Consider the following 12,563-nt stretch of genomic DNA (forward strand, 5'->3'; position numbering starts at 1 on the left):
TGTGTGTGCGCGCGCAAATTTATTATGTCACAGATTATACCATTAAATACACCTAAAGTTGAACATCACCCCCAAAATGCCACTCCCATTTAACTGCATAAGACTGGCCTATCCGCTCTGCTATCATTCACTCTGCCCGGTGCAGCCTTCATGAAAAAAAAAAAAAAAAGGTGCAACCAAGCCAAACAATTGCTCCACCCTGTTTTAGTGGGTAAAGGGGAGGTGTGTGTGTGTGTGTGTGTGTGTGTGTGTGAGAGAGAGAGAGAGAGAGAGAGAGAGAGAGAGAGAAAGGGAATCCAGAAGATAATCCAACAAAGAACATTAAATTTAGTTCTATACTGTTTTCCATTCCATTCTTATGAAATCATCTATCTCATTCCATCCCTATCAGCTTAGGCAACTAAGACACTGTGTGACCCATTAATCTCTCAACAATAGCCTTCCACAACCTGTTGCTTCTAGATATGTTGCAATTTTAACAAGCTTAATAGCAAGGAATTATGAAAATTGTATTCCTAGCAGATCTGGATGCAAGACTACTCTGAATAGTCATAAATAAATAAAACGCATGTTGTAATGATTTTTCTATCTTTTCTTTTCAAAAATGTGCAGAAAGGAGAGGCAAATTATGAAATGTACATCATGTACCAATACAAACTCTGCTTCTTTCTGCATGTTGTGGTTTGCATACAAGCACATAAAGGTCAGAGTTTGTGTTATGAATCATACTCATTTCATCATTTTGACTCAAATCTCCAGTTGCTGCAGATGCCTGCGTTTGCAAATCATACAAGTTGGGCCTCCTGACTTCCACTGATATCCCATTCTTTTGACCACTCTAATCAATCAATAATATGACTCTTATTGACTGTCACTGAAACAATTTAATTTTCTTTTGTGTGTCACTATGCAAGGTAATTACGCTATCTTCCCCGACATGATGACCTCAAGTTATTGGAACTATGACTTCCATCATTCCTGATCAGCAGGAATGTTTGGAGATGATGGCAGATGTAATGAAACAGCTGATGAACATGACATTGGGGAAGGTTGCAACAGTACAATCTTATACATGCCTATTTAGGTGTAAGTTTCAATAATCTTATTTGTGCATATCCTTATGGGTGGACTGAAAGCTAAAAGATGAAGGAGAGGAGGGTTTAAACAACTGATTTCAACCTTAAGCTACTCATAAATATGGTTTATTCGTTTCCATGAAGGTGATCTCATGGAACCTGGCAGAGAAAGATCTATTTCCATCAGATGGAATGCCTCCTTAGACATTCAGATTCACATGTCTTTATCCCAGTTCAACACTAATTGTTACGCCAGATCGGTATCACAAAATAGACATTATGCTATTATCATGAAAACAGTGCACCTAGATATTATTTAAGGTATCATTTTTCACAAGTCACAAATGATTGATTCTGCTTATTATATGTTCTTGTGTTTCTAGGTGGTCTTTGATACTGTATGCTTACTTGCTTCAATACTTCAATCTTCAAGCAATGATTCCTGGGTATCTCATTACTGCAATAAACTTTTCATTCTTTAAACTGTTTTAGCAATGTAAGAACAGAAAATATTTCATTAAAATAGATAAACTTGTGTAAACTTAGAGATAACTCTCCTTTCCTTCCCCACCAGGACTGCAATTACTTGAAACTGCTAAATGTGAATTGTGTGTAAATGTTGTAGTAATCTAATTTTTATTCTGGCAAAGCTATGAGCTGCCTATGTAAAGAAACTGGCAGTATTGATAGAACTAGACAGCTGCCTCTTTCTCTGAAGTTCAGATTCTGTTAATATCAATCCCATATTGAATAAAGGAAGATTAGATAGTAAAGCTGATGTATACAAATAGCTCCTGGGGCATTTTTTAAAAATTGTAAAACTTTTTGTGAAGCAATTCAGTAAAAAGACAATAAGAGAAAAAGCAATGGGGATGAAGGATTGCTATTAACTTATGGATGCAAGCTATTGCAAGGTTCATCACAAGATTTGTCACACTACTTAGCCAATAATGTGCTAGTATGATTGGAAGAGAGCACTCTTTTATGGGGTAAGAGGATAATTTAGTTTCCATGCTCATTTAATCCTGAGCCTTCTCTGAACAGAGTCTAAGTTGGTCTACACTATGCAATAATTATGGATGCATTTTTTTAATGCAGCCCCCTGTTCACTAAGCACTTAACCAAGATTTCTCAACCAATTTCCATTTGTCAGGAAGATACTTGAAACCCAAGGTGCATGGTAAGTATAGGCGCATTTCTTTCTACTACTGCTTAAGCAGAGAACAAGCTACCTCATGCATTTTGTTTATAAATTATAGTTGTACTCAAACATAAGAAATAATTTTATTTCAGTCTATAGGCATTCCCCTTGCCTACTGAAATCATATTCAAGCAATGTAATGTATATAGCTTAACATCTTTGCATACTATTGGAATAGGAACAGGTGTTTTATGAACTGTGGTACGAAGAGCACACTTGCTCATTCCTTTTCTCAGTGTGCGAAGACTCCTCCTTAAAAACAATAGCACAAAGAGAAATTGATATCTGCTGCAAGAATGAACCACCCTGACCAAATCACAAGTATCACAGAAACCAACATTTAAAATTCTGAGGAAGATCCTTCACTTCAAATATCACTCAAAACTTTAACAATTCTGAATACAGCATGTATACCAAATTTATTGATACATTTACAAAAATGAAACAATATTCTGTTTACTCTCCAAGAAACATTTACATTTTGAACCATATTTGGCAATAATAATTTTTAATGTTTTTACACGTTCTCTTACACAGGCAATTTTTTTAGCTAAAGTGAGCTGTCATCCAGCGAGGTTCTATTCTGTAAGGGCAAATGAAGGCGCCAGTTCTGATATAGTGGAAAGAACTTTATCAGCATTTAAAATGACCAATTAGTTGGTGCTACTACTTTGTGGATTATAAACAAAGAATGACATCATAATATAGGTCTATATTAGTCCACAACACATTAAAGAGTGTGCTTGCTCTGGTACTCTCCATTATTCCAATTAAGGTGGAGGAACATATAATTTTAGTATTTTACAATGCTGTTCATCTAGGTGAGGTCTATATTATAAAAAATAAAATAAAATCATATAAATATGTAAAACAAACCCAGTGCCCATTATTAAATAAGATATTCAATAAAAAGCAGACCTTTTAGAATTACTGTTTTTAAAATATACGGATATAATTTAATTGTTAAAAAATTAAAACAGTGTGGAAATCAAGCTGTGACAGCCAGACTTGCATCTATGTCAGGTAAAGCAGTTAAGTGCATAACATTCTGTTACAATGATAGAGGTGAAGATTACAATCTTACAATGAACTGCCTATATAAGAATGCATAAAGGAGTTGTGAAATAGAGCTATAATGGGGATTCATATGGCCATGTTTTTCACAACAGCAATTTGCCTAAAACTGTCCAGTAATCTGAACTATTAGGTAGTCCTGGTTTAGTGACTGCCTTGTTCAGCAACTGTTTGCAGTTACAATGGAGATGAAAAAGTAACTTTACACCCAATCCTCACATTTATGACCTTCGCAGGTCTGTAAATCAAAGGAAAGCTGTAGTACGATCATAAGCACAGTTATGGTTTCACTTAGTGACTGCTTTGCTTAATGACTGAGTTGCTAGTCCCAAATGTAGTTGCTAAGCAAGGGCTACCTGTAGCTCTTGCTACATTAGCTTTTTTTAACAGTTTCAAAGAAAAGTTCTTAATGGAAGGAAAAAAAAGGTCATGTGTTACACTGGATAGAAATTGGTCATCTGAATCCATTGGACATTTTTTGTACCTTTTTTTGTCTAATTATGTCCAAAATTTCAGAACTCCTTTCTGATTGCAATAATAAAATACTTATAAACTTAACACTGGTAGGACATCAAATAATTTATAGTGACATCAGATTTTTTTTTTTTGTAGCTACCAGTGGAATTTCTGTGTAAACTATTCCACATGAGGAAATACAATGTTAATGTTCCACTAGTTATGCAATCAGATACTTGTGAGTGAATGGGTACATTTCTGCTTGTCTGAAAATAAAGAGATTTACAAACCCAAAGGAATCACTGGAGTTTCAAAGCAGGAAAACAGTCTTTACAAATAAAAGGAAAGAGAAGATTCAAAAATAAATGCCCATTGAAAATGTAGTCTCCAAATAGTCCCAGAAACTATACAATGTAGCTGGTTAGATCCAGCAAATAAGATGTCATGTCTATGATCTGATCAAGAATACCTGCCCTTGTCACTCTTCGGATGTTTCTGTCCACTTGTTCGCATTGAGAACCAAGGTATCCTTTTTTACACAAACATTTATTTGGTCGTATGCAGACACCGCCATGTCGACAGGATGGATCACACTTTGCTATAAAAAAAATTAAAAGTTAAAATCCTCTGTTGGCATTAGAAGCAAACCATGCAGTGGCAACAATGTCACTATCATAATGGTGGCATTAGGTTATTTCAAGCAAACATTTGACATGCAAACATGGTTAAAATGAAAATATATTGTTATACATAAATGCTGCAAACTAATTCTACACGTTCTGCTTATTGATTTCATGTTACATATAAATTGTCTTTTTCTGCATAGAAAATGTTATCTTGATCTGCAAGAAACCCGAATTGTGATCATTTATTCACTCTAAAACTAAGTTTTAAAAAATGGCAATTAAATGTTTAAACAATATGTTTAATTTTGTTTCAAAGGGGGCTCTAAGTTCTTCACAGAGAATTAGTACTCACATAAACCCTTGTGAGTGAATATTATACATGTCTTTTAAGAAATTGATGAATGTACTCCCATAGTTTATTCTGTAATGTTCTTAATCTAGTGCCTTCCAGATAGGATGGGATTCCAGCTGACAGGATTTCCAGCCAGCATGGAAAGTGCAAGGCACGAACTTTGGGAAGCTCAGGCTGCAGACCTATTTGTACTCACGGGGAATTAGTCCTGTTGAGTTCAATGGGACATTTCTGAATAGACATCTAGGATTCAGTGTTGGGGTGAATTATCCTAAGAATGTCTCTTTTGAACATCTTGTCAAAAGATCAAAATGATTTCACTTTGAGTTCATTCTGGTTTTTGACAACTATGCTATAGTTTCATGCCTCAGGTTTTTTTCTGCCTCACCCATTCTCTTTAGATCAAGCATTTATTTTTATTTCCCCACTGTTTCTGATAACTAGCAGATTTATTTTTGTAGTCCACCACCTCTCTCATGCACAGAAACACTGAATAAAAGGTCTTGTTAGGAGGAGCATCTGAATCTTGGCAAATATACATTCAGGCTAAGTGCTAGCGGTACTTCCAGATGTTTTTCACATTTACTATCCTGTTATACTTACATGTGAGGAACAGTTCTACCCACAGGGAAATGAGACTTGGAAAGTGGGTTGATATACTTTCTCGCTGAAAATCACATAATGGAAAATGGCTCTGAGAAAATGGACAGGTAGATCTGTCCTCTGAAAACATTACGAGCAACATACAGAATCTTTTCTACATTGCTTATCAAAATACAGATATGGAAAAATAAAACAAATTCTGAATTCATAAATCAGGTTTTCTAGTCTCTTCCTCTAGAGTAGTGTTTCTGAACCTTGGCAACTTTAAGACATGTGGACTTCAACTCCCAGAATTCCCCAGTCAGTCATGGGAGTTGAAGTCCACATGTCTTAAAGTTGCCAAGGTTCAGAAACACTGCTCTAGACATTTTCTTACCCATCTGTTCATTATATATAAGAATTTTTAATAAATGTCAGAGATTGCTATTGGCTTGCTGCTTTCAGCAATTACTATGAATTGTATACCAACCGGTTCGGCAAAATTCTCCTTCCCAGCCTTGATTACAACAACATTTTCCAGTGGGAGTGCAGTGCCCATTTTGGCAATGCCTTGAGCATTCAGATGTCAATATCTGGGCAGGAAATGCTGTTCTTTTACATTCTTCTGGAACAAAAGGCCTATGGAAAAATATACAGGCAATGCACATATTTAAATGTCAGGGTCAAATATAAACAGTTTACATATGTAGGGTGCATTCTTTATTTTTGTTCTCCAAAACTGAAGCTATTTAAAATGGACCATGCAACAGCATTTTTGTGAAGTGCAAGAAATGGGTATCTTAGACATTTTCAGGGTTTGATGATGATGAAATCCAGTGTGCTATTCAACAAACATTGCCACTATAGCCAGCAAAAATATTTTCAAGGAAGCGCTAGAAATCTTATTTTGTCAACAAAAACTGTTCAGAATTAAGAGTTCTCTAAATATTAGGTAAGCCACCTTGATGTCCTTTCATACTGGATGTAGTATAACAGCATCAATTATTTTTTACAGAAATGTTCCTAACATTTTAGCAGAAATGTAAAAATCATATACATATGAAGATGTATTCCAGATTCCTATTGGCAATCACATACATTGGCATTAGGACATCCATATCAGAACACTCAAGTGATTGTATTCACATGACACACTTTACTCATGCATGCTTCATTTAACTGTGCCTTGATTCCTTTTCAGTCTTCAGTGTTCATTGATACACAGACTAACAAAAATGTGATTAGCTCATAAGTCAGCATCTGCCTCAGTCTTCATGAATGCTGTTCAAATGTGCTTTTCAATGTTATAGTGTAGTTTTGGAGTGTTAAGTGACTCCATGGATACTAACCAATGTTAAATTGAAACTTTTTTTCAGTTGAATATTATAGATACAAAATATTGGAGAACACATAATTATTGCATGAGGGATTAGCTAAACACATTATGTGCATCTATTATGGTAGAACTATAACTCCCAGAATTTCTGCCAAGAAATATATGTAATGCCAGCTTATTTGGAGGGCATTGACTGGGCAAGGCTGCTATAAAACATAATTTCATCTCTCTCTCATCAGGAGGAGCTTCATTAAAGTGATCATCATCCCAGTTAGCCTGGTGGAGAAAGGATGAAAATACAGAAGAGAAGAAAAAGTTTTTCATCTTCAAATTATAACAATGTGAACATGTTCTAATATAGAATCACCAGCTGAATATAGAAAAACATCTACTTTTCTCAGAATAAATACAGCCCTCTTTCAGGTATGATTTTTCAGTACATTTGCTTTCTTACTGGGAAGTTTGCCAAGTGCTCATTACTTGATTTACTGCAGGGGAATGAAGTGGGAAGTAAGGAAAAGAACCTTTCCAGCTTTTGGATTTTTTTAAAACTCAGCAGCATATCAAATTTATTCTTATATGGTATACTTGTTCATGACCTCTAGTCTTTAAGCAATTCTGTCATATTTGAAAACTAGCTACACAGATGAAGTCTGTATCGGTGTTAATAGCTGTGAGGTCAATGCAACTGCTAAACAGTTTGTATTACTGTCAGGGTGGTCATAAAAACAACACCTGCTGGATGAGGCCTTGGCAGCTGGGTCAACAGGCACTGTGGGAATTTATCAATTTAGGGGGCCACTCGCATAGCACTTTGACGGATGGATCAGGAAAGAACTGGCTGGTGGAGCTAAAGTTGCTCAGTTATGCATTGCATACTTTATGACAGCAGAGGCATCAGCCCCTTGCACACATCAGAAAACAGGAACACATAAACAGATAGGTACTTCTGCCTTGTAAAGGGAAGGACACATTCACAGTAGCCCACGTAAGAAGAAGGGGACATGTGGAGATGGGGGGATGGAAGTGCACTGTTGCTAAGAAGCTATGTTTGGGTTTACATATTCAAGGAGATTTACTGTGAAAAACCTTCACTGCACATGGTTAGGCAAGCATGCCAATCAGTTATCATTTTTAAAGCTAAAGTATGTTGAAGAATCACAAATAACTTCAAGGTTTATTTATATTTTAGTTGAAGGGGATCACATAATCCACCTGGATGGGTTTCTTTGTTTAACTGATCTTTGTACACAGCTTTTAAATTAATTTCATGAATATATGATTCTCTAATGAAAATAAAATATTAAGATATATTAAAATATAATTAATTATATTTGATTTTAATGTGTTATATTTTAATATATCTTAATATTTTATTTTTATTACAGAATCATATTTTCATAAATTTGAAATGGGCTACAGAATTCCCCTGATATCTGCAATAGTCAAATTTAAAGCATCTCTGAGAGATGGCTGTCTGGTCTTTACTTGAACACATCCAGTAAACCACTCCTTTGGATCATTGTTTCCATTGTCAAATTAATTTTATTGCTAGGATTTATTTTCTAACATTAATTCAGAATCTGCATAACTATAACTTAAATGAATTTTGTGTCTTGCACTCTGGAATGATGGAGAACAACTCTTGACTTTCTTTGTGACATCCTTTCAGGCATTTGAAGAATGCTCTCATATTCTACCCCATCTCCTGCTTAGACTGCTCAAGGCTAAGCACTCCCTGTTCCTTCCACTTCTCTTAATAGGACTTAGTTCATTCTGAACATTCAGTTCCAGTTTGTATGTAACCTCCATAGAATAGGGTGCCCAGATATGAGCACAATAGTTGAAATGGAGTCTGACCAAAGCAAAATAAAGTGGAACAATTACACCCCATGATTTGGAAGCCATGTTCCCTTAATGTAGTTTAAAACTGTGTTTGATTTTTTCCCCACCCGTATCACACTGCTGACTTCAGTTTGCAGTCAACCAATATTCCAAGTTTCTTTATGATCTGCTCAAGGAATTGATATAAGAGAGTGATTTGTTGAATCTCTTCCCATTTCTGAAAATAGTTCTCCAGCATTTCTTAGCCATGATACTTAAGAGTTCAGCCAACCCATTAGCTACTTCTGTGTACTAGAAAGCAATTCATTTGGTCCTGGAGATTTAAACTCTACTTTCTATTCCAGAATCATATTTCTATCAATCTTCAACTTCAGTTCTGCTCCTTCATTCTTCCCATCACAATTTCCTGGAGCAACACAGATATTGTGGTACAAGAAGACTGATTTAAAACAGAAGTTGAGTTGTTCTGCCTTTCCTTTGTTACCTTTATTATTTTGCCTTCTTCACTGAGCAGCTGGTATACTATTTTTTCTTTTTCTTTTGAACATATCTAAAGAAGCCCTTTAGCCCTTTGTTAAGCTCAGCTCATTTTGAGCTTTTGCTTTCCTGACACCAACCCTAGAGTTCTGAGCTATTGTTTATACTTTTCCTTTGGGACTTGGGCATTTTTCCATTCCATGCATGTTTCCTTTTTTGTTTTTAGATGTTCACTAAGATTTTAAATAGCTATATTGGCTTCTGCTGCCTTCCTGCTTTTTTCCTCATTGGAATTATTTGCATGAATCAAACAATTTCTCCCATTAGCTTTTTCTGCTATGGAATCTTGCTTATCATTGCTCTGAATATATTAAGATTCACTTTTTAAAAAATCCAAGATACATTCTCTGTTTTAGTTGCATTTAAAATCTATAACTCCAGCATTACATGTTCGTTTCCCCCAATATTTCTGTTAGTCTCATTCCTCAACAAGATTTTAGATATTAATCAGTACCAAGTCAACTGATAACTTATATTCTTCTGCCTTCCTTCATCTTCTGCTGGTGAGACAATGTACAGACAAAGGTAACATAAAAAATAAATTCCATCCAAAAGAAAATGAATAACTTTTAAATGATTCTGAGACACTATAACATAATTCAGTTTGTACTGTCCCTGCAGAAATATTACCAAATGAAATGGACAAAATGTAGTTAATAGTTAACCAAATGTTATTTAAAAACATAAAACAGGAAAACATGCCTTCTTAAGAGGAAAGGTATGAATGAGCAAATAAAGCTTTAAATAAAAGAAGACAGAGGGGAAAAAAAAGGAATGGGCAGCATGTGGAATGTGTGGGGTTCATGCTTTTTGGACTGCTGGAAATTAGAGTTGGCAACTCTCTTCAAAATACTTCAAAAATCTCTCTACACATATAAATAAAGCTAATATATCTTATCCTAATGGCCTCTTTTACTTTAAGAATCACCTTTTTATTTGAGGTAGCCTAACAATGTTAATTTGGCTCCTATCTATGGAGGTTGCATGCAGATATGAACATGGAATAGGGAAAACTTCTGCTGCTACAAGCTAGCTGAAATTTATGCCATTATATTGCTTTTCAGGTGAACAGCCTAAACAACAATAATTACAGCCACCACCACAAAAAGACTAGGCACAGAGAAATTTTTTTTTTGAAAGACATATTTGTTTTCTCCACAGGAAAAATAATGATCCTTCTAATGACAGCTAGAGTAGGAGAGAGGGACCATTCAAACTGGGTGACACACAAGGCGTTTCTATTTTCTTTCTTTGCTCCATTCAAGGCAGCTTTTCTCAATATGGTACTTTCTCAGCTCTTACAATTCCCATGGCCATGCTGGCTAGGAATTTGGGGAGTTATACTTCAACATATTTGGAAAGCTCCAGCTGGGAAAGGATGCTTTGGGACAACAAATGCTTCACTTGCCAGTGCACAATTCACCCCCCTCCCCCAGGAATAAAAATTGGGAAAAACTGGAACTCTCAAATGCTTCTTGAAGCTTACCACATATACTTGCCAAGAATTTTAGATGCCAAAATATACCCCCAAAATTGGGTTCGGCTTATCCACAGGTGGGCTTCTACGCAGGTATATACAGTACATTTAAAGCAGAATTTCTAATACAAATTTTTAAAAACTGATCCAAGGAATATTCTTTTTGGAAGGCGTTTTTGAAAAATCAGCCCTGTTTTCATTCATTCTAGAAAAATCTTGCCACCAGTAATTAAACCATCACTGAGGTTATCAATGAGCACCATGACTATTATTTTCCCCACAGGCATCATATTCCTTCAACACCCTACTTACATCAAATGCCCTAGGACAATGCAACACCATTCCAGAAAAAAAAATTATTAACTAATCAGAACATCTACTGTATTAATTCTTCCTTGGTATCTAGAAAGCAGTACTTGGTATATTTCTATGATATTGGAAAATGTTTTAATCCAATACAGTAATTCCTTCCCAAACCCCATTTTGATGTTTTGTGTACAAAATGTAGTAACCTTGAGATCCTACCACCACCATCAAACAAGTGGAGATCCAGTATTCAACTTTTTACCCACAAGAATTGGCATGAGATTCTGCTGCACACATGTAATTTATGCAGACTGGCAAGCAAATCCAAGAATATATTTCCATAGATACAGAGGGTTGCACATTCATGAGGAAACAGAACTAGGGAGAAAGGTACATGGCTCTAGCTATGTATTATGATCCTTTTTTTGCATACTTTTAATTGAGACCAATCACTTGAAAGCTGCCTTCAATGCTTTAGTAAGGCTTTAGGTGTTATTTTGTCCTCAAGTAAACATACTGTATCAAAAATGGAAACCTTATAAAACAAAATCTTTTCCCCCTTTACATTTTCATTGCTTGAAATTCAAAGTTAATTTTTCAAAATGAATTTCAGAGCGCATGCTGTTCTTATGCTAATGCACTGTGCCCCCACTGGTCTTATTCCAGACAGATATGCTACACATTAAATAGGGAACCAAGAACTCTGCTTTGAGAAGTCTGGCCTTTCAGATATGCCACTTCCAGGCCACTCTGAATGGTGAGGTAACAAGAGCACAAAGCCAAGGTCAAACAAACAGCCTCTTTGTAATCAGATACTAATAGTGGATTAAAGGTGTAAAAATCACCTAAATCCACACACCAACAGACTAAACAATCTCAGTGAAGTGGGGTAGTATTTGTTTTATAAAAATACTTTCCATTAGAAATTTTTAATAAACAAAACAAATAGAATAGCATGATTGGCAGTAACATCTGCTTCTTAATTAATAACATGTCATTTCAATGACAGATCCATGACAAAACATTAGAACTTTTCTGTGACATGCAGTATTATTAATTTATAGTTAAATAGCTGTACAGTTCTGAAATACATTTATTCTTCCCCTGACACAAGCAAATGCTCCAGGATCACCTTCCCTTCAACTATGTCGGTTATTGTAGATCTTACAATATATATTTCCATCACTTTATTTTCATCATACATACTAGATCCTGTCCAAATTTTAAAAAAAGAGAAACTTTTTATAAATATTTTCTTGGTACTTGATTCACGGACCTGAAAACTCAAACACATACAAAAAGTTTATATGGAGGACCATCTAAACAAAAACACACACACACACACACACACACAAATATATATGTGCATGGTGTAGCTATTTTTTTTTTTAAGAGTATGTATTAGAACAGTTGCTCACAAAATTCAATATACTGGGAAAACTGTGTGCAAATATTAGTTTAATTGTATGAGTTACTCTATGTTGCTTTTGATGGAAAGTATATTCATATAGGGGAGCTGCATAAATTAGACAACAGCCCATTTTAATATTTGCAGGTTACTGAGCTGGGGGATTGGTGGGAAGATAGCACCCACCTACCTAATGAAGTCTGGGGGGAGGGTGCAGGCTGTCTTGGCTTGGTGTGCCCTTGCTGGTGGTATGGGTCATCCTATCACTTCCAGCCACTACTGCTCTT

At 35.5% G+C, this 12,563-nt stretch overlaps 1 protein-coding gene across 1 annotated transcript in view; it reads right to left on the reverse strand.

The window, feature by feature from the left end:
- Nucleotides 1–2,187: 2,187 nt before the first annotated feature.
- HHIP (hedgehog interacting protein) overlaps nt 2,188–12,563 on the reverse strand; it is an 84,652-nt gene continuing 74,276 nt past the window's right edge. The window contains exons 12-13 of the mRNA XM_007428632.4: nt 5,858–6,006; nt 2,188–4,405 (exon numbers count right to left, since the gene is read on the reverse strand). Coding sequence (XP_007428694.1) covers nt 4,212–4,405; nt 5,858–6,006 — 343 coding nt within the window. The 3' untranslated portion in view covers nt 2,188–4,211. The remainder of the gene's footprint in view (nt 4,406–5,857; nt 6,007–12,563) is intronic.

Source organism: Python bivittatus, unplaced genomic scaffold (assembly GCF_059951505.1).
Source record: "Python bivittatus isolate LINGU-HERP-01145 unplaced genomic scaffold, Pbiv_v1 ctg000070_np1212, whole genome shotgun sequence".
Lineage (NCBI taxonomy): Eukaryota > Metazoa > Chordata > Lepidosauria > Squamata > Pythonidae > Python > Python bivittatus.